General features: G+C 43.7%; 1 protein-coding gene across 1 annotated transcript in view; it reads right to left on the reverse strand.

Annotated features, from left to right (window-relative positions):
* The window catches only part of LOC126252351 (uncharacterized), a 143,198-nt gene extending 121,579 nt beyond the window's left edge, over positions 1-21,619 (reverse strand). The window contains exons 1-2 of the mRNA XM_049953241.1: positions 21,601-21,619; positions 21,009-21,350 (exon numbers count right to left, since the gene is read on the reverse strand). Coding sequence (XP_049809198.1) covers positions 21,009-21,350; positions 21,601-21,619 — 361 coding nt within the window. The remainder of the gene's footprint in view (positions 1-21,008; positions 21,351-21,600) is intronic.
* Between the last annotated feature and the right edge of the window lie 203 nt (positions 21,620-21,822).

Consider the following 21,822-nt stretch of genomic DNA (forward strand, 5'->3'; position numbering starts at 1 on the left):
TTTTTTCCCCATTTCTATTCAGTATTTCCTCATTAGTTACGCAATCTACCGATATAATCTCCTGCATTCTTATATAGCATCACATTTCAAAGCTTCTATTCTCTTCTTGTCTGAACTGTTTATCGTACACATTTCACTCCCTTCCCATGCTAGGCTACACTCCAGGCAAATATTTTCAGAAAATACTTCTTCATACTGAAATCTATATTCGATGTTAAAAAAATTTTCTCCTCTTCAAAAACGATTTTCTTGCCATGTTCAGTCTATATTTCACATCCTCTACTTCGGCCATTATCAGTTATTTTACAGCCCAAATGTCAAAACCCATCTGTTACTTTTAGTGCCACGTTTCCTAATCTAATTCCCTCAGCATAGCCTGGAACCGAGTGACCGCTACGGTCGCAGTTTCGAATCCTGCCTCGGGTATTGATGTGTGCGATGTCCTTAGGTTAGTTAGGTTTAAGTAGTTCTAAGTTCTAGGCGACTGATGACCATAGAAGTTAAGTCGCATAGTGCTCAGAGCCGTTTTTGAACCTGATTAATTCGACTACGTTCCATTACTCTTGTTTTGCTTTCGGTGATGTCCATCTTATATTCTTGTTTCAAGACACTGTTTATTTCATTCCAACTGTTCTTTAAAGTCCTTTGTTTTCTCGGACAGAATTAACAATGAACTTTAATTCCTTCTCCAAATTTTTCTTTGATTTTCTTTACTGCTTGCTCAATGGACTGATTGAATAACACCGAGGATAGACTACTATCCGACTCACTTCCTTCTAATGCAGCCGGACAGAGTGGCCTTGCGGTTCTAGGCGCTACAGTCTGGAACCGAGTGACTGCTACGGTCGCAGGTTCGAATCCTGCCTCGGGCATGGATGTGTGCGATGTCCTTAGGTTAGTTAGGTTTAAGTAGTTCTAAGTTCTAGGCGACTGATGACCTCAGAAGTTAAGTCCCATAGTGCTCAGAGCCATTTGAACCTTCTAATGCACTACTTCCCTACTATTCTTATAACTGCCGTCTGGTTTCTGTACAAGTTGTAAACAGCCTCCCGCTCCCTGCATTTTACCGCTGCTACTTTCAGAATTTCAAAGAGTGTCTTCCAGTCAACATTGTCAAAAGCTTTTTCTAAATCTACAATTGCTATAAACGTAGGTCTGCCTTCCCTTAACCTGTCTTCTAAGAAGTCGTAGTGTTAGTACTACTTCGCGGTCACCGGACATAACACCACTGGAATTCTTCCTTTGGGTTTATGTCAAGGACCATGTTCAGATGATGTCTGTGATATCCTTCGAACAACGAAGTTTATTTAATGTGTGTGTGTGTGTGTGTGTGTGTGTGTGAGTGCGCGCGCGCAAAACCCTGCCTTACCCATGTTTGTAATCAGAGAAATAATATTTCTGGGACACCCTGTAAAATCAATCTGTAATCTTCCGATGTCTCCAGGTCTCTTCCACGCATTCAACCTTCCTTCATGATTCTTCACCGAAGTGTTAGAGTTGATTAAATTACCCTCTCTGCAAAATTCTACCAGGCGTGATCCTCTGTCATTCCTTTCCCCAATCGATATTCACATACTTTTTTCCCTTCTCTCATTTTTCCTGTTATCGGATTTCAGCCCCATTACTATTAAATTTTCATCTCTTTTAACTAAGCGAATAATTTTTTTACATTGTGACACATTTGTTCAATTTGTCCATCACTTGTGGAGCTAATTTGCATATTATCTTGTACTGCAGTGTTGCGTGTTGGCTTCGTGTTTATCTTGAGTACGATAATGGATTCACTATTCTGTGCATTCCTATTTTCTTGTTCATTGTTAGGCCTACTCCTGCATCACCCCTATTAAATTTCGTATTTATAACTCTGTACTCACCTGATGTGAGGTCTTGTTCCTGCCACCGAATTCGCTAATTGCTATTAAGGGTTCTAACGCTACACGCTCTGACCCGTAGAATGTCAGCTTTGTTTCTCCTGATTACGACATTTTCCTGACAAGGCCCCGCCCAAAGATCCTAATCGGAGACTATTTTACCTCCGGGATATTTTACCCAAGAGGTGCCATCGTCATTCGGCTATACAGTAGAGCTACAAGAGTGAGGTTAATGAGAGAAAGAAGACTTTTGTAAACGTTATGAAAAAACTAATTACAATTACAATTCGATCTATATTTAATCTTTACAAGCACTGTAGTTTCGTAGTAGGAAGACCCAGACAAATAAAACGGTTTAGTTGTTAACTTGGTGCAGTTAAAATAACAATGCTGTGAAGAAAAATTTGCATAAACGTCAATTTTACAGTTTTTAATTGCACAACTTACCCGGTGGTGTGTTAGCCCAGTCAGTGAAGACCAAAAAAGGTCGAATACGGGAAGTAATTCGCGAAGATGAAAATTTTAATACGTAACAACATACTAAAAATCCTGACCGGTGGGGTATGAGTGTGGCGGTGGTGGAGCAAGGGAAGGTCAGTTTTGTACGTTTCCTGTAGCGAGAACTTATTCCAAAACAAAATTAGAGTACATCAAATTTCCTACAAGAAAAGGTAGTATTAATTTTTTCTCTAGGACTAATAGTCTGTGCAAAGACGGGATGGTTTTTGTGGGCCAGTTTGAGGTAGTTTTCCGACTTGATAGACCAAAGTGTCCTACATCACCCAACTTGATAGACCAAAGTGTCCTACATCAAACTGTTCGTATTTCACGGAATAATGTAGATAGAGAGATAAAAATTGACACATACGTTTGACATGACATGGGATTTTATTGAAACAAAGTGCGCGATACGATCAAAAGATGGCGCTTCATGTGAATACAAAAGCAATAATAGCGTAACAACTTATTTCTAGTAAAGACGGTGTTCTTCAGAACAAATGCTCAACATGTCGGTCGTCAGTCATAAAAAATACCTGTAGTCGAGGGACAAGTTGTGAACAGCAGCACTATACAGCACGTCGAGGTAGGTATAGTGAAAAATATTGCCGTCGGGTGTTGACTTTAGCATTCCCGGACGATCGTGGTAGACTTGCGACTTCAAGTAGTGCCACAGCCAATAATCACATCAATTTGGGTCTGGGAACCCGAAAGGCCAAGCAAGACGGACGTGGCGGCTCAGCATGCGATCCTCACGAAAAGATGTGTGCAAGAAATATTTCACACGTGTAGCAATACGAGATGGAGCGCCATCCTGCATAGAAGCTAGGGTCGATCTGACTCCCTTTCTCACTGCAGCTCATTCTATACATGATTCCCGTGCGGCGTCACTGACGTGTTACTGCCCCTGTGGGCCAGCTTTTGCACTCGTTTTTTGTTTGAATACAACCTCTCTACCTACATCATTCCGTAAGTTAGTGCATTTTTAAATGTTAAGGGACTTTTGGGTCGCCGTGTATATGGATGTGGGACTTGAGAACTAAAATTTAGAGACAAGTTTCAAAGCCATTGGTACTGTTAATACTTTTATTCTGCAGTTTAATATTTTATGCTATTATTAGCATGGTTATAAATGCTATTATTTGAGATGTGTAAAAGTTCTAAAAATTTTATGACATTTCTTAATCATGAAATATGCCTACTTATGCTGATTTAGGCTATACAACAGAATCAGATACTTGTATCTTTAAAATTTGTGCATGTTCTGCACTTTATTCTTATCCTGTACGTTGGTTCAAAGAGAAACAATGTTAAGGAATGCTACATGTTATAGTAATTGAAGATATTTTCCGTATGAAATCGTCACTGTGTGTGTCATTCGATACGAGGGAAAGCCAAAACAACTCTTTAAAACTCAAATGAAACTTAATTTTCCCGATGTACCATTATTCAGCATAACTTTCGTAAGTTCTCTATTGTCTCCAGGGCGGTCTATTAATAGATCTACTCTGCGGACGAACAAAGTGAATAAATAACTGTAGGGCTTTGACCTTTTGTGCAGATAATCGTTTAGGTGTCGTGTAAATGGGTTGCAAGTCATGATTCACGGGATGCTTGCCTCTTATTGTTAGATTTAACATCCTGATCTCCTCTTGCGGACTGAAGGAAAATTTATAGTATACGTTCCCAAGTGATTTGCGCCCATGTTGCAACCATTTTATCTACAGTTTACTCTCAAAATGTTTCTGTGAGCATAACTTCGATGAATAAGTTCACTGAAATTAACAAAACCGTTTTGCTCGAGTTTCCTAGCAACTAACCTGATCAAATTAGCCCTGTCTCAAGGCGTATCAATTTTTGCAGTTGTATTAATTTTTACTTTATTTTATTTTATTTTTTACTTTTTCGATAGCTGTGTGAATGGAATCAGCCTCAAGGTTCAAGAGAGTTATGATTAATAGCATCCACCTTATTACTACAGTGTTTTTCTTCATGAAATATATTCATAAGCATGACAGAGAAATTAATATTCCTGTTCTGGCCACTGCAGGAGTCGCTAAACGTATTGACCTCAACGACTTCTTCAGATAATGATAGCATGTGCTTGCGAATACATGAAGCTACTTCATACTCTCCGTGGCCAGCAATAGCTTCATTCCAAATAAAGCACTGAGCGGATTTGTGCTTGTTGGGTACAGATAACACAGTTAAACAGAGCGTTTACGGCGACAGTTTATGGAAAGCTGTTGCATTGAATAAAAGGAAGCTCCGTTCTGATAAGGGGATGTTTATTGGTTAAGTTATTTTTTGTTTCAAGTGTAATTTATTTTTCATATCGTATCCCGATGTTATTCAATCTGTATATTGAGCAAGCAGTAAAGGAAACAAAAGAAAAATTCGGAGTAGGTATTAAAATTCATGGAGAAGAAGTAAAAACTTTGAGGTTCGCCGATGACATTGTAATTCTGTCAGAGACAGCAAAGGACTTGGAAGAGCAGTTGAACGGAATGGACAGTGTCTTGAAAGGAGGATATAAGATGAATATCAACAAAAGCAAAACGAGGATAATGGAATGTAGTCAAATTAAATCGGGTGATGCTGAGGGGATTAGATTAGGAAATGAGACACTTAAAGTAGTAAAGGAGTTTTGCTATTTAGGGAGTAAAATAACTGATGATGGTCGAAGTAGAGAGGATATAAAATGTAGACTGGCAATGGCAAGGAAATCGTTTCTGAAGAAGAGAAATTTGTTAACATCGAGTATAGATTTAAGTGTCAGGAAGTCGTTTCTAAAAATATTTGTATGGAGTGTAGCCATGTATGGAAGTGAAACATGGACGATAACCAGTTTGGACAAGAAGAGAATAGAAGCTTTCGAAATGTGGTGCTACAGAAGAATGCTGAAGATAAGGTGGGTAGATCACATAACTAATGAGGAGGTATTGAATAGGATTGGGGAGAAGAGAAGTTTGTGGCACAACTTGACTAGAAGAAGGGATCGGTTGGTAGGACATGTTTTAAGGCATCAAGGGATCACAAATTTAGCATTGGAGGGCAGCGTGGAGGGTAAAAATCGTAGAGGGAGACCAAGAGATCAATACACTAAGCAGATTCAGAAGGATGTAGGTTGCAGTAGGTACTGGGAGATGAAGAAGCTTGCACAGGATAGAGTAACATGGAGAGCTGCATCAAACCAGTCTCAGGACTGAAGACCACAACAACAACAATCTACAGTTACATTAGCCAAAGTTGACGCTGGCTGTTCTGGCAGTAAAAACCATGAAGGTTCTTCATCAGTGTACGCACTGGTTATTGTTGTGTGAACAAGTTTTTTATGATACAACATTGGTTTTCGGGAAGCCATGTTCTTTCGTTGACTTTAAAGCTAGACTTTGGTTATTCTTATATATAAAACTTTGTAAATTTCTTAGCCGACTGCACAATGTATCTCACTTTCGTGAAAACTGACCTTAGTTGTCTTTGCATTAAGCCACAGATCTACAGGGTGGTGAGAACCAGCTTGAAAAGTTTGTGTGTGTTGCAGGTTGGGCTGCGCTGATAAATAATTGTTAAGAAAAAAGTCCGATTCGTTGAGCCGTTCCAATGCTCCAGTTCTGCAAGGTTCGTAGGAGAGCTTCTGTAAACTTTGGAAGGTAGGAAACGAGGTTCTGGCAGAAGTACAGCTGTGAGGACGGGGCGTGAGTCGTGCTTGGGTAGCTTTGATGGTAGAACACTTTCCCGCGAAATGCAAAGGTCCCGAGTTTGAGTCTCGGTCCGGCACACAGTTTTAATCTGCCACGAAGTTTCATATCAGCGAACACTCCGCTGCAGAGTGAAAATCTCATTCTTGATTCCGGATTTGTTTCCTATTCAGATCTCCGGGAGGCGTCTGTCAACGGCAGGTGATCATGACAAAAAGAGTGAATAGCCAGCTAAAGGATAGAGTTCTACGAGTCGGGGCGTGGAATGTGAGAAGTTTGAGTATGGTGGGGGAAATAGGAAATCTGAAAAGGGAAATGCAAACGCTCCATCTAGATATTGTGAGAGTCACTGAAGTGAAGTGGAAAAAAACACAAATAATTCTCATCAGATGAATATAAGGTAAGATCAACAGCAGATGTAATGGTAGTTGGATTCGTCATCAGTAGGGAGGTAGGACAGAGGAGTTACTTAGGACAGTACAGCGATACGCTTGCTCTCATTAGAACCGACAGCAAACCAAAGTCGACAGTCGACAAGGTTGTTCAGATATACATGCCGATGTCAGAAGCAGAAGATGGACAGAGAGAGAGAGAGAGAGAGGAAATATATGAAGAGATTACGGATAATTCAGTGTGTAAAAGAAGATGACAATGTACACTACTGGCAAATAAAATTGCTACACCAAGAAGAAATGCAGACGATAAACGGGTATTCATTGGAAAAATATATTATACTAGAACTGACATGTGATTACATTTTCACGCAATTTGGGTGCATAGATCCTAAGAAATCAGTACCCAGAACAACCACCTCTGTCCGTAATAACGGATAACGGCCTTGATACGCCTGGGCATTGAGTCAAACAGAGCTTGGATGGCGTGTACAGGTACAGCTGCCCATGCAGCTTCAACACGATACCACAGTTTATCAAGAGTAGTGACTGGCGTATTGAGACGAGCCAGTTGCTCGGCCACCATTGAGCAGACGTTTTCAATTGGTGAGAGATCTGGAGAACGTGCTGGCCAGGGCAGCAGTCGAACATTTTCTGTATCCAGAAAGGCCCGTACAGGACCTGTAACATGCGGTCGTGCATTATCCTGCTGAAATGTAGGGTTTCAGAGGGATCGAATGAAGGGTAAAGCCACGGGTCGTAACAAATCTGAAATGTTACGTCCACTCTTCAAAGTGCCGTCAATGCGAACTAGAGGTGACAGAGACGTGTAACCAATGGCACGCCATACCATCACGCCGGGTGATACGCCAGTATGGCGATGACGAATACACGCTTCCAATGTGCGTTCACCGCGATGTCGCCAAACACGGATGCGACCATCATGATGCTGTAAACAGAACCTGGTTTAATCCGAAAAAATGGCGTTTTGCAATTCGTGCACCCAGGTTCGTGGTTGAGTATACCATCGTAGGCGCTCCTGTCTGTGATGCAGCGTCAAGGGTAACCGCAGCCATGGTCTCCGAGCTGATAGTCCATGCTGCTGCAAACGTCGTCTAGCTGTTCGTGCAGATGGTTGTTGTCTTGTAAACGTCCCCATCTGTTGACTCATGGATCGAGCGGTAGCTGCATGATCCGTTACAGCCATGCGGATAAGATGCCTGTCATCTCGACTGCTAGTGATGCGAGGACGTTGGGATCCAGCACGGCATTCCGTATTACCCTCCTGAACCCACCGATTCCATATTCTCGTAACAGTCATTGGATCTCGACCAACAGGAGCAGCAATGTTGCGATTCGATAAACCGCAATCGCGATAGGCTACAATCCGACCTTTATCAAAGTCGGAAACGTGATGGTACGCATTTTTCCTCCTTACACGAAGCATCACAACAACGTTTCACCAGGCAACGCCGGTCAACTGCTGTTTGTGTATGAGAAATCAGGTGGAAACTTTCCCCATGTCAGTACGTTGTAGGTGTTTGCAAATTACAGCATCTTCTTCCTGTCGGTTAAATTCGCGTCTGTAGCACGTCTTCTTCGTCGTGTAGCAATATTAATGGCCAGTAGTGTAATAAACATCGGGGGGGGGGGGGGCTGGAAAGCGGTGGAGGGGGAAGGAATGGAAGGCACAGGTACGGGAGGATACAGGATCATTCGTAGGAATGAGAGAGTAGAAATACCAGTTGTGTTTTGCAACGAATGTCGGCTATTAACAGTTAATTCATTGTTGAAAAACCACAAGAGAGAGAGGTATATTTGGAAAAGGCTCACAGATACGGGAAAATTCCAGCTAAACTAACATCATGGTCAGACAGAGATTGCGCATTCAGATATTGGATTGTAAGGCATTCCTAGGAGCAGATATAGACTCGGATAACAATTTTTTTTGATAAAGGGCAGGCTGAAGTTTAAGACACTCCTCCGGAAGGATCAAGATGAAAGGTTCTGAGGAATGAAGAGATACCCTCGAAGTTCTCTGAAGATGTAGATGCTGCCATAATGAATACCGCAGTAGTTGAAGAGGAATGGACATTTCTAAACAGGGCAATCCTAGATGTCGAACAGACAAACATAGGTATAAAGGAGCTAACTACGAAGAAACCTTGGGTAATAAAACAGTACTGTAAATGATCGACGAAAAGAGGAAGTACAAAAATCTTTAGGAATATAGAGGGTAGACATATAAGTCACTTCGGATGAAATAAATAGGAAGTTAGGGAAGTTACGGCGAAAAAATGCTGCAGGAAAAATGTGAAGAAATCGAAAAAGGACTGATTCAGCATACAGAAAAATTAAAACAATTTTCGATGAAATTAAAAGCGAAAATATCAACATTGGTAGTGCGATGGGCATTCCGCTGTTATACCCAGAGAAGAGAACGGGTAGATGGAAAGAGTACACTGAAGGCTTTTGCGAGGGGAAGGTAATTGTCTGATGATAGAACAAATTGGAGTCGCAACTGAAGAGAGAAGGGATCAGTATTAGAGTCAGAATTTGAAAGAGCTTAGGCAGACTTAGATCAAATAAGGCAGAAGAGATAGATAACATTCCCTTGGAATTTGTAAAATCTTTGGAGGACGCGGCAATCAAGCGACTATCAAGTTATATGTGTAATCTGTGAGCCTAGATTAAAGACATAACATAAATTTCAGAACAGTATCATCCACACAATCCTGAATATAGCAACAGCAGGTTAAGTGCGAGAACTACCGCACGATCAACAAGACAGACAAGACCTCTCCCCTCAATGTACTGTTTCCATCAATCCCGTCTCTCGTCTGCACTTAACAGCGGGATTCCTAAAGCATTCTTAATGCTGATACCTTTGCTTTTAATTTCATCGAAAGTTGTTTTGAGTCTGCTATATGCTACATCAGCCCTTCCGACGACCATATCTTTTTCGATTTCCTCACATTTATCCTGCAACCTTTCCGCCACGGATTCCCTTACTTTCTATTTATTTCATCCTAAGTGGCTTTCAATATTTTCCTAAACTTTTTGTATCTCCATCTTTCGTCGATGAACGGCTCATGCATACAAGTTGCTGACAAGAATAATACACAGAAGAATGAAAAAGAAAAAAATTGAGTATTTGTTAGATGACGAAGAGGTTGGCACATGAGAGGAATCCGTGACGAGCCGTATCGAAGCAAATCTCCACAAGAAAATTTAAAAACGCATGCAACTTTCAACGTCGTCATCTCTAGGACACGTTTCGCGAACTCCGTATTATAAAAATATAGGGGAAACCGAGGCACACTGACACTGGTTCCATTTCGGTATTTTTAAATTATTTTCGTTAGAATCATCCTATTTAAAATTATTTAGTCCTGTAATGTGATTACTGAAGGATAACTTGCTATACGTACTTTTAAGTCAACATTACATTTAAAAGCGCAAAATAAGTTTATATAGGCACAAATCGAGGGTCTAAATGTAGCCTGTGTATGGGGGAAGTTTACGCGCTTATGGGGTCTCGTTTATGCATATCATAGAACACAAAAATGAGTAAACAGAACACACTACTAAAATTTTGAAAATATGTTTTATTGGGAGTAAATAAAATTGCAGACTTACTTACACCAATTAGCATGGTAAAATACAAATGTTTTAGAGGCAGTAAACTTTTTTTTTCTTCCGAGCTTCCACCTACACATCAGAAAATGTTTTGCATCACCTCGGTTCCGAGAGTTCCGGAACCTGTATAGAAACTTGGAATAGAGATCAACATAAACATCATTTCCGCCCTTTTTATTGCTCATGAAAACCACACATTGCATGTTGCACCACCATAAAGCGAGGCCTTCAGAGGCGCTGGTCCAGATTGCTGCAAACACCGGTACCTCTAGTGCCCAGTAGCACGGTCTCTTGCATTGATGCATGCCTATATTCGTCGTGGCATACTACCCACAAGTTCATCAAGGCACTGTTGGTCCAGCTTGTCCCACTCCTCAACGGCGATTCGGCGTAGATCCCTCAGAGCGGTTGGTGGACCACGTCGTCCATAAACAGCCTTTTTCAATCTATCCCAGGCATGTCGGTAGGGTTCATGTCTGCAGAACATGCTGGCCACTCTAGTTGAGCGATGTCGTTATCCTGAAGGAAGTCATTCACAAGATGTGCACGATGGGGGCACGAATTGTCGTCCACGAAGACGAATGCCTGGGCAATATGCTGCCGATATAGTTGCACTATCGGTCGGAGGATGGCATTCACGTATCGTACAGCCGTTACGGCGCCTTCCATGACTACCAAAGGCGTACGCCGGCCCCACACAGTGCCACCCCAAAACAGCATGGAACCTCCACCTTGCTGCACTCGCTGGACAGTGTGTCTAAGGCGTTCAGCCTGACCGGGTTGCCTCCAAACACGTCTCCGACGATTGTCTGGTTGAACGCATATGCGACACACATCGGTGAAAAGAACGTGATGCCAATCCTGAGCGGTCGTCTCGGCATGTTGTTGGGCCCATCTGTACGGCACTGCATGATGTGATTGTAAAGATGGACCTCGCCATGGACGTCGGGAGTGAAGTTGCACATCATACAGCCTATTGCGTATAGCTGGAGTCGTAACACGATGTCCTGTGGCTGCACGAAAAGCATATTCAACATGGTGGTGTTGCTGTCAGGGTTCGTTCGGGCCATAATCCCTAGGTAGAGGTCATCCACTGCAGCAGTAGCCATTGGACGGCCTGAGAAAGGCATTGTCCGAACAACATCGCTTTGGTTCACTCAGAGATGCCTGTACACTTCCCTTGTTGAGAGCCCTTCCTGGCACAAAGTAACAATGCGGACACGATCGAACAGCGGTATTGACCATCTAGGCATGGTTGAACTACAGCCAACACGCGCCGTGTACCACCTTCCTGGTGGAATGACTGGAACTGATCGGCTGTTGGATGCCCTCCGTCTAATAGGCGCTGCTCATGCATGGTTATTTACATCTTTGGGTGGGTTTAGTGACATCTCTGAACAGTCAAAGGGATTTTGTCTGTGATACAATAGTCCGCAGCTCGTGGTCGTGCGGTAGCGTTCTCGCTTCCCACGCCCGGGTTCCCGGGTTCGATTCCCGGCGGGGTCAGGGATTTTCTCTGCCTCGTGATGACTGGGTGTTGTGTGATGTCCTTAGGTTAGTTAGGTTTAAGTAGTTCTAAGTTCTAGGGGACTGATGACCATAGATGTTAAGTCCCATAGTGCTCAGAGCCATTTGAACCATTTTTTGTGATACAATATCCACAGGCAACGTCTGTCTTCAGGAGTTCTGGGAACCGGGGTGACGCAAAAATTTTTTTGATGTGTGTATGACCTGTATAGGAATCTGAATGTTATGGAAGAATTATTCATCTTCACTGTCCGTGTTGTAACTTAAGGCCACAATAAATATGTTTCCTGTGGCACAATCGTTGTTAGGCCACCTTTTACACCAAAGGCACAGGACCAATTTTCTGTTTCTTTTAGACTGGTTGCATAGCTTCAAGCAGTAAATAAGAAGACACTTTCCATTCTCTTCACAAGACTGCTGCTGGTTGTAAGAGAAAGGAACAAGAATTGGGAAGAACATTCGTTGAGACGTGAGTGCTTCCTAATAGATGCTTTGGAAAGACCAGTATGTGAGAGGAGATTGAAAGGAAGGAAAAGATACAAGATGACATAGGGTAAATCGGAAATTGCGCGGACCTGAAGAGTTTGGCAGAAAAATCTGCCTTCTGGCAGAACACTGATATGAAACACCGATACACTACGTGATCAAAAGTATCCGGACACCTGAGTGAAGATGACTTAAAAGTTCGTGGCGCTCTCCATCGGTAATGCTGAATTCAACATAGTGTTGGCCCACCCTTAGCCTTGATGACAGCTTCCACTCTCGCAGGATGATAGCTTCCACTCTCGCAGGCATGCGTTCAATCAGGTGCTCAAACGTTTCTTGGGGAATGGCAGCCCATTCTTCACGGAATGCTGCACTGAGGAGAGGTATCTATGTCAGCCTGGCACAAAGTCGGCGTTCCAAAACATCCGGAAGGTGTTCCATAGGATTCAGGTCAGGACTCTGTGCAATCCAGTTCATTACAGAGATGTTATTGCCGTGTAATCACTCCGCCACAGGCCGTGCATTATTAACAGGTGCTCGATCGTGTTGAAAGATGCTAGCGACGTCGCCGAATTGCTCTTCAATAGTGGGAATCAAGGAGGTGCTTAAAACATCAATGTAGGCCTTAACACTACCGCCTCCAGATGACGTTCACCGGGCATTCGCCATACCCACACCCTGCCATCAAATCGTCACATTGTGTATCGTTATTCGTCACTCAACACAACGTTTTTCCACTGTTCAGTCGTCCAATGTTTACTCTCCTTACACCAAGCGAGACGTCGTTTGGCATTTAACGGCGTGATGTGTGGCTTATGAGCAGCCGCTCGACCATGAAATCCAAGTTTTCTCACCTTCCGCCTAAGTGTCATAGTACTTGCAGTGGATCCTGATGCAGTTTGGAATTCCTGTGTGATGGTCTGGATAGATATCTGCCTATTAAACATTACAAACTTCTTCAGCTGTCGGCGGTGTCTGTCAGTCAACAGACGAGGTCGGCCTGTACGCGTGTCCCTTCAACTTTCCACTTCACTATCACATCGGAAACAGTGGACCTAGGGATGTTTAGGAGTGTGGAAATCTCGGGTACAGACGTATGATACAAGTGACACCCAATCACCTGACCACGTTCGAAGTCCGTGAGTTCCGCGGAGCGCCCCATTCTGCGCTCTCACAATGTCTAATGAGGTCTCTGATATGGAGTACCTGGCAGTAAGTGGCAGCACAATGCACCTAATATGAAAAACATATGACGTTGGGGGTGTCTGTATACTTTTGATCACATAGGGTATATGTTGTCCTTATCAGTTCTTGTTCTCAAAGCATCGTTCTTTCTCTTTGAGATTCATTACCTTCAAATAACTTTCTTATGTATTTCTACCTTTCATTCTGCTGTGCCTTCATTTCTGACTGCGTTACCAACTGCTGTTGCCTTACGGTTTCCTCGATGGGGGGGTGGGGGGTGTATCAGTTAGGACGCCAACGCAAGACAGTGCGTAAATGTGTCACAACACGTGCGTATATGTGCCCCGTCGCCATGTTTGAATTAGTTTCGAAAGCACAGTAGTAACTTTCAAGGTTTCAAATTATACAAATGTACCTTGTAAAGTAGGATAATCGCCTGCAAAGGAACATGTGTTTATCTATTTTCAGTTCTAAAACAGGTGTTCCCTAGGAGCTTCCCTATTTATCTTGCACGAAAACACCAATACGCTCTTCACGGTTCACTCAACTAGTGCCGTGAAGTTTGTGAGAGCCAGCAGATGGCTGTACTGATCTTCCATTCTCGGTAGAACGTTTCCCGAGAAAATAGTGTTATCCGCAGACGTGCCCCGAGCGCAAAAGTATCCCTGTCTCCCCTGTGAATGTATGTTCCAACTCGCCTCCTAAACCACTGCATCGATTTCTGCTGCACATGGTACACACATTACTTACTGCCTGGAAAGAACCACTGTGAGAGTAAGAACCAACTACCTCCCATAAGGTTTGAGTTGGGAGGAAAAAAGAAACGTAGCTCACGACGCGCCAGTACCGTGAATGTATTAACCCAGTAGTTGCGAATGAGAGCAGTCAGGGACTTAACACTTCATTTCAAACCCTTGTTAAACTATTTTTGGTTGACAGTCCACAAAATGATGAAAGGAAAATGTTTATCGCTTGTTACATTTTCGGTGTTCGTGCAGTAAAATTGCCGCATCGGGCGTGACGTTTTAATTTATTACTTCATTCCCTACTTAGTCTACTCGAAACATTTCGCAGAAAGTATCCATATATACAACTGAATGTATCGGCAAAATAATATCATTGCACGACACATAGTTCAGCATTTGTGACGTCCTAAACACTTAGCTGCGTGAAAACAAAACTGCAGGGCGAAATTCGCTAGAAATACAGGTGAAATATGTGTACACGTGAGAAATATGTTAAATATACATGAAATTCATGTGGCATGTGCGGACGTCGGTGCACCCGAGAGTAAAAACTTCCTACGAAACTCCTGGATAGATTCCAACCAAATATGCTCCCCATATTACTTACTGTCTGGAAGGATATATTGTAGGGTAAGAACCACCAACCTCCTATTGGGGTGGGGATCTATATAAAAGTGTATGTGTGTGTGAGGGGGAGGGGGGAGGAGGAGATGAACAGAGAGGGAAAGGAGAAGAATGACAGAGAGCAGGGAGGAGAACAGAGAGGAAGAGCTGGACAGACAGAGGTGAGAGGAGGAGATGGACAGAATTAGGGGGGGGGGGAGGAGATGCATGGAGTGATTTGGGAGAGGGGGGGGGGAGATAACAGAGACAGAGAGGGGTGAGGCGGCAGTGGACAGAGAGAGGGACATGAGGAGATAGACTAATGGAAGACTGGAATAAATACTCAGGTAGTCCTCTATAATGTAGTTTTTCACGGCCGGTATTGTCTTCACTTAAAACTTCCGGGTTGATAGGCCGTGGTCGATGTATAGAACTCTCCCCTGACGGAGACGAAACGTCAGGGGAGAGTTTTATACATCGATCACGGCCTATCAGACAGGAAGTTTTAAGTGAAGAGTCTTCTATAATCAGATTGGCAGTTGATGACAAAGAGCTCCCTATAGCAACTCCATCCGTCTGTTCGCAGCACTGATCACTGAATAAGAAGTATGTGGGGGCAACCCATGTAGAATTAGGTTAGTTAATTTAGCACCAAACTATGCTCAATAAACAGTGCGAATCAGGGGAAAGCGAATGATAAGAGAGACCACATCAATACTGAAATATCAATCATTCAAATGCAGTCCGTCTAAACGACGTAAGTATCCGTGGAGTTCTTAATATGACGTACACCCCAATATAGTAGTGAAATCAACGGACAGCGAGGTTTCGGATGACAAATATTTACTGTCAGTATGCCTAAGAGGAACGCCTTCTTTGAGTATGTAGAGGGGACAGGGCAATTCGAGTTAAAAACCATTTTTGTCGGGTCAGCACTGACTGCGATACGATGGATCAGATGGACTCTTATTTTGGCAGTGTTCTGTAAATTTCCACACCCTCCTTCATTACAGGAGAGTGTCGAAACCGCTCCCGCGACCAGAAGGCACAATTTTCCGTGAACAGCCTGACAACCAAATGAACCTAATTTACACAGTGATTGTCAAAGCCACAATATTTCCCGTCCCAGTCAGCAATGCTAGATCAGCGGTTTAGTACAACCACATCTAGAAATGTGTGAGAATTCTGTAAGACATAAATCTTAGATTCCACGTGGAGCCAAGTGTCCCCTAGTTGTGCACTTTTGCGGACGTCTATGCAGCCGAGCAACTGCATTCTTTTGGTAACGTCAGTGCTGCCGAGCAACAATATCGTCTTGGTGAAATATTTCGACAAACTTTTCTACTCGTCACAATCAGCCAGTAAATGTCTAGTCTTGACGCAACGTGTCAACGTGTCCCACAATCCGCCTCAGCAGGTGAGGTTGCTAACTTGCACCTGAGCAGTGGCGCTCGACTCGAAAGTAGTCCTGACAGGGTTGGGGGAGGGGAGAGGTGACGTAAATTTCCTGATTAACAGATTTCGTGTCATGTCTACGTTATGAAGTGAGGGCTGTACATGGTGATATATCCGTCGAACGGTGACGTTAATCCTGTCGGCACTTTTGATGCTATTCGAGAGAAGCAGGCCATGGGCCAACGTCGTGTTTCATCCTCTCCCTCCTCTCATCATCGCACAACAGAAACATGGCACCACACTACACACACCAATTACTGTCACCAACTCATCAGATACACACAACTCTAACATTTCGCAACGTACTTGTGCCATTCTGCACAAAGAAAAATATTGTTTCTCAATTATGCGGCTGAACCTACCTCTCTGAGCCCCTCAGTCAACAATGCTATACGATAATCATTCAGCAAGTTCCACATCCAACATGTCCCTGTTACGTTTGAGAATCACGGGCCAGAAATTTGTGAAAAATATCAAGGCGATACTGTTGCCCGAAAATGATTCCTCGGGAATTTGTCACGTGCCCCGCTTTCCGTGGGATGACTCGATTTTTAGGGGTGTCACGACTCGCCACGCTTAAGCTTTCCAGTGAACTGAACGGACGCTACAGCGCTTGCTGGATAGGTACGTTTCGAAAAGACTCAGCCCCTTGGCTCCCACTGTTATACCATTACCGTTACGCCGCTGTTTTCTGAATAGTGTTTCAAATTTTCCAGTGCTCTCGTCTATGGCTGGCCTGGACTTCTCTTTGCGTTCCAACTGGTAGGCTACTGAATCTCTATTCCACTCTCCTGTAGTGAGAAACAAAGCACTGGACGTAGGTGACTTTTAGCAGTGTACACAACGCACCACAACGTTCTCTGCCATTAAGTCAGTGAAAGTACGACTGGTAAGTAATTTGTAGAATATTATCTATTTCGAAACAAAGCAAACAGAAACAGCAGCTGTTATTCTATTGCGCGTGTGTTCAAAGTCACCGTAAAAGAGCGATGTTAGGCAGCGAGGAAAACTCCCATGCGCCATGCGCGCTTAGCCTACTGTTGATTATGCATGTTAAAAGATGATTATTAATATTTAAATACCTTACTGAGTTTTGCTGAAGCGTAACGGAAATTCTTTATTACTAGCATAATGTTGGAACGTTTGATGAACATAACAGTACCTTTGAATACAGTTGTACCGGGTACCAACGTTGTTCACAATCCATTGTAAGGAGATGCTTATACACTGACTGGAAATATGCACTTTTATTTTATGTCCCGCCTTTTAGGTCCTTGTCCCGCCGACTTTTTTAAACCACCAGTCGCTAAGCCCTGGCATTCCGAAAACTGGATCTAGAAACAGTATTCATCTGTGTAGGTTGTGATGTAATCAAATGCGAAACTTATTAATTATATGAATGCAAGGTTTGTAGAAAACTATACACACTCAGATTTATTGTTTCGTTAGTAATTATTTATATATAACGAGAATTTTTAAAGTTTAGTTAAGAGTATGTGAATTTAAGGCTATCAAGCCTTGCTAAATGTTTATCAGTTCATCTCTTTGACAATGATGTAACCTGTCTGCTTCAAATGTTATCTTTGTACTTTGCCTGTACACACTTGGCAGTGTGTTGTGGAGTGATGGAGGCAAGTTCTGTTTGTAATGCGCTAGAAAGTAGACATTGCAGTTGGAACTGATAGCTCAGGGATGCGAATGAAGTCATATTTTGTTATTCCGATGTTTGAAGAGTTAAAATACAAATATGTAAAAGTGCCGCTATATATTTAATTTTTAGTTTGTGGTTCATCACAGTTTCAAAGTGATAGGACCAGTGGATGTTCTTCTTACGAAATATAATTGCAGATGTTATCAAGCCTGTCTAAGAAGCCAACTTCAGGACTATCAGCTAAGTAAAAAACTTGTGTTTTATTGAAGTGAATATAACTTCTGCGAAACTCTATTCGGAATAATGACAAACGTCCGCTCCATGGATAAGGTCACTGCATAGACCAGAGTTGCCCAACCCGCAACGCAAAACAAGAATCAGTGCGGCCCAGTGAACATTTATCCCACAAAAAAAAAAAAAAAATCCACCACATTTCGATTATGTAAAGTTGTGATAAAGTGAAGCACAGTCCTAAGGACGGGATTAAATACGCAGCCATAGATCTGTCGCAAGAATTTTAAAATCGATTTCTGAATTTTCGACAAAATAATCAAAATTTTTGTATTTACGCGATAGCTTTACAAAAAGATCTTCAGGTGTAATGCATAGAGTTGCAGTCTGCCATCCAACTAAAATTTGATCGTGTATGTCTGTTGGCCTTTTACAAATTATACCTCCCCAGAGACAAATATCCCTTGCTGCACGGTGATGGGGTAAACACTCAGATGACAAATTTCAGGGGATACCTGTGTGCACATATACAAATGGCGGTAGTATCGCGTACACAAAGTATAAAATGGCGGTGCATTGACGGAGCTGTCATTTGCATTCAGGTGACTCACGTGAAAAGATTTCCAACGTGGTTATGGCTGCGCGACGGATTTTGAAGCGGAACAGTAGTTGGAGCTAGATGCAGGAGGGGGAGGACATTCCACTTCGGAAATCGTCAGAGAATTCAGTATTCCGAGATCCACAGTGTCAAGAGAGTGGTGAGAATACCAAAATTCAGTCATTACCTCTCACCACAGTCAACGCAGTGGCCAGCGGCCTTCACTTAATGACCGTGGGCAGTGGCGTCTGATGAGAGTTGTCAGTGCTAACAGACAAGCAACACTGCGGGAGATAACAGCAGAAATCAATCTGGGTCGTACGACGAATGTATCCTTTAGGGCAGGGGGGGGGAGTGAAATTTTGCGTTAATGGGCTGTGGAAGCAGAGGACCGACTCGAGTGCATTTGCTAACAGTACGACATCGCTTCCAGGCAGTGCTTTTTTTCTAAGAAACAGTTTGAGAGTACTCCGACATGGGATATAATGCAGCGAACATTAGTTATAACTGAAGCATGGGATACCACCCGTCATCTGCTTTTAGTAGCCATTACGTCATCAACATGTCGAACTAAAAAAGACTCTTCAGTTGACTGTTGACTTTACTACAGCTCAAATGAAGCAGGCGATACATGTGTACATACAAGAGAATGTGGTATCGAATACTTCAGTTTACATCACCTCAAATGAAGCATGCTATTTGAGATTTGAGCGTACGCATATCCGTTTAGCACTACCATCGCCCACTATTAACCGGCGAGGGCACAATATACGTCGAGAACGGTTGCCGCAGCTTCGAAATGCTTGAAACAATGACGTCGATTTTCCCACCAGAAACTGCACTGGTATCGTTCGTATTGCAATTATCAACACGGAAAACTGAAATAAAAAAGTTACGTCCGTGAAATAAATCTTTGGCACTCTTTCAAGTTCTCAACATCGTAAAAAAATTACTTTGTCGACGAAAAAGTTTAGGGAAACGCATCCCCCAGCGTTGCCCCAGAAAAACAGCACTGCTTCCAGAGCCTCTTCTGGGCTTGTGACCACATCGTTTGCGTCCTAGACGACTGGAAAACCATGGCCTGACCAGGTGAGTACCGATTTCAGTTGATAAGAACTAATGGAAGGGTTCGAGTATGGCGCTGACCCCACGGAGCCTTGGACGCAGGGTGTCAACAAGGTACTGTACAAGCCAGCTGTGGCTCGAAAAGAAACTTCCTGGCAGATTAAAACTGTGTGCCGGACCGAGACTCGAACTCGGGACCTTTGCCTTTCGCGCGCAAGTGCTCTACCAACTGAGCTACCCAAGATTCGTAGGAGAGCTTCTGTGAAGTTTGGAAGGTACGAGACGAGATACTGGCAGAAGTAAAGCTGTGAGGACGGGGCGTGAGTCGTGCTTGTATAGCTCAGTTGGTAGAGCACTTGCCCGCGAAAGGCAAAGGTCCCGAGTTCGAGTCTCGGTCCGGCACACAGTTTTAATCTGCCAGGAAGTTTCATATCAGCGTACACTCCGCTGCAGAGTGAAAATCTCATTCTGGAAACATCCTTCAGGCTGTGGCTAAGCCATGTCTCCGCCATATCCTTTCTTTCAGGAGTGCTAGTTCTGCTAGATTCGCAGGAGAGCTTCTGTAAAGTTTGGAAGGTAGGAGACGAGATACTGGCAGAAGTAAAGCTGTGAGTCGTGCTTGGGTAGCTCATTTGGTAGAGCACTTGTCCGCGAAAGCAAAAGTCCCGAGTTCGAGTCTCGGTCCGGCACACAGTTTTAATCTGCCAGGAAGTTTAATATCAGCGCACACTCCGCTGCAGGTTGTGGCTCCATCATGTTGTGAGCTGGGTTGACATGGAATGGACTGACTTCTCTGGTTCAACTGAACCAATTATTCGCTGGAATGAATGCTGCTTGAAGACCATTTGCAGACATTCATGGACTTCATGTTCCCAAAGCAACGATATCATTCACGAATCGGAATTGTTTACGATTGGTTTAAAGAACATTCTGGACAATTCGAGAAAATGAATTGGCCACCCAGATCACCCAACATGAATCCCATCGAACATTTATGGGCCATAATCGACAGCTCAGTTCGTGCACAAAATCCTGCACCCTCGACACTTTCGCAATTACGGACGGCTATAGAGACAGCATGGTTCAATATTTCTGCAGCGGACTTCCAACGAATTGTTGAGTCCATGCGAAGTCGAGGTGCTGCACTACGCCAGGCAAAACGAGGTCCGACACGATATTAGGAGGTATTTCGTTGCTTTTGTAAGCCGAGTGTATTTTCGTACTTCGTGCTCCGTTCTAATCATCGGGTAAGGATCTGAATCCCGTTTGCTGAAGAAAACAGTCCGGTGTCTTCACACAGCATCGTGTCGTCCTGTGTTGCAACTGAGGGCTCAAGGAAGTGCCCTCGGCGGAGACCCACCTGGGAGAGCGGCGGAAGGCGAGGAGACGCAGCAGCAGAGGCAGGCGGTCGCGGCCGCGAGCGCGAGGACGGGCGCCGGCAGCAGGCGCATCCTGCGCGGCGCGACGCTGTGCGGAGCGCCCTCTGAGCTGAGCCGAGCTTCCCCCGGCAGGCGGCTGGACTCGACTGCGGCCGCCGCGTGCCGCGCCGGGCCACCGCGCTTATCGCGCCTGCGCACTGGGCGAAACCTTATCTCGCGCGCCCGCCGCGGCCGGCTCCTTCGGCTGATACGCACTTCTCGAAACCGATGCGCGGCGCTGACAGATAAAGCACCCGCGCGCTCGCACGTGGGGCCGGATGTCGCTGCCGATCAGCCTTCAGCTCTGCAACAGAAACAAAGATACGGCGGGCGTTCCCAGAAAGATCCCCGAATAACAGTGGATGGCGTTCGAGTGTAACTTCGACGCTGGCGGCAGCGCACCTATTTTATACAGGTTTCCGAGGAGGAACGGTCAACATTCAGGGATATGACAGGAACGAACATTCGAAGCAAAACAGTCTAGTAATCGTGTGCTCTGAAATGCATACCTTTAAGAGTTCAGCTTCCTCTGACAGCCTATAAAATAAGCCATTTTTACGATTTTTTTTACAGATCCTAATTAAGCAGTCGACACAAATCTTTTTGTACAATATTTATTGATTCTTGGACAATATTTTCCGATTTTTTTAAAGAAATTCGATCATTAAGGACCTCCCCCCAACCGTTCGTGAAGTTAAATCTGCTTTGCCCAAAATGAAGTGTGTCCATGACGCGAGCACTACAGGCTGCAAATCT

Source organism: Schistocerca nitens, chromosome 4 (assembly GCF_023898315.1).
Source record: "Schistocerca nitens isolate TAMUIC-IGC-003100 chromosome 4, iqSchNite1.1, whole genome shotgun sequence".
Lineage (NCBI taxonomy): Eukaryota > Metazoa > Arthropoda > Insecta > Orthoptera > Acrididae > Schistocerca > Schistocerca nitens.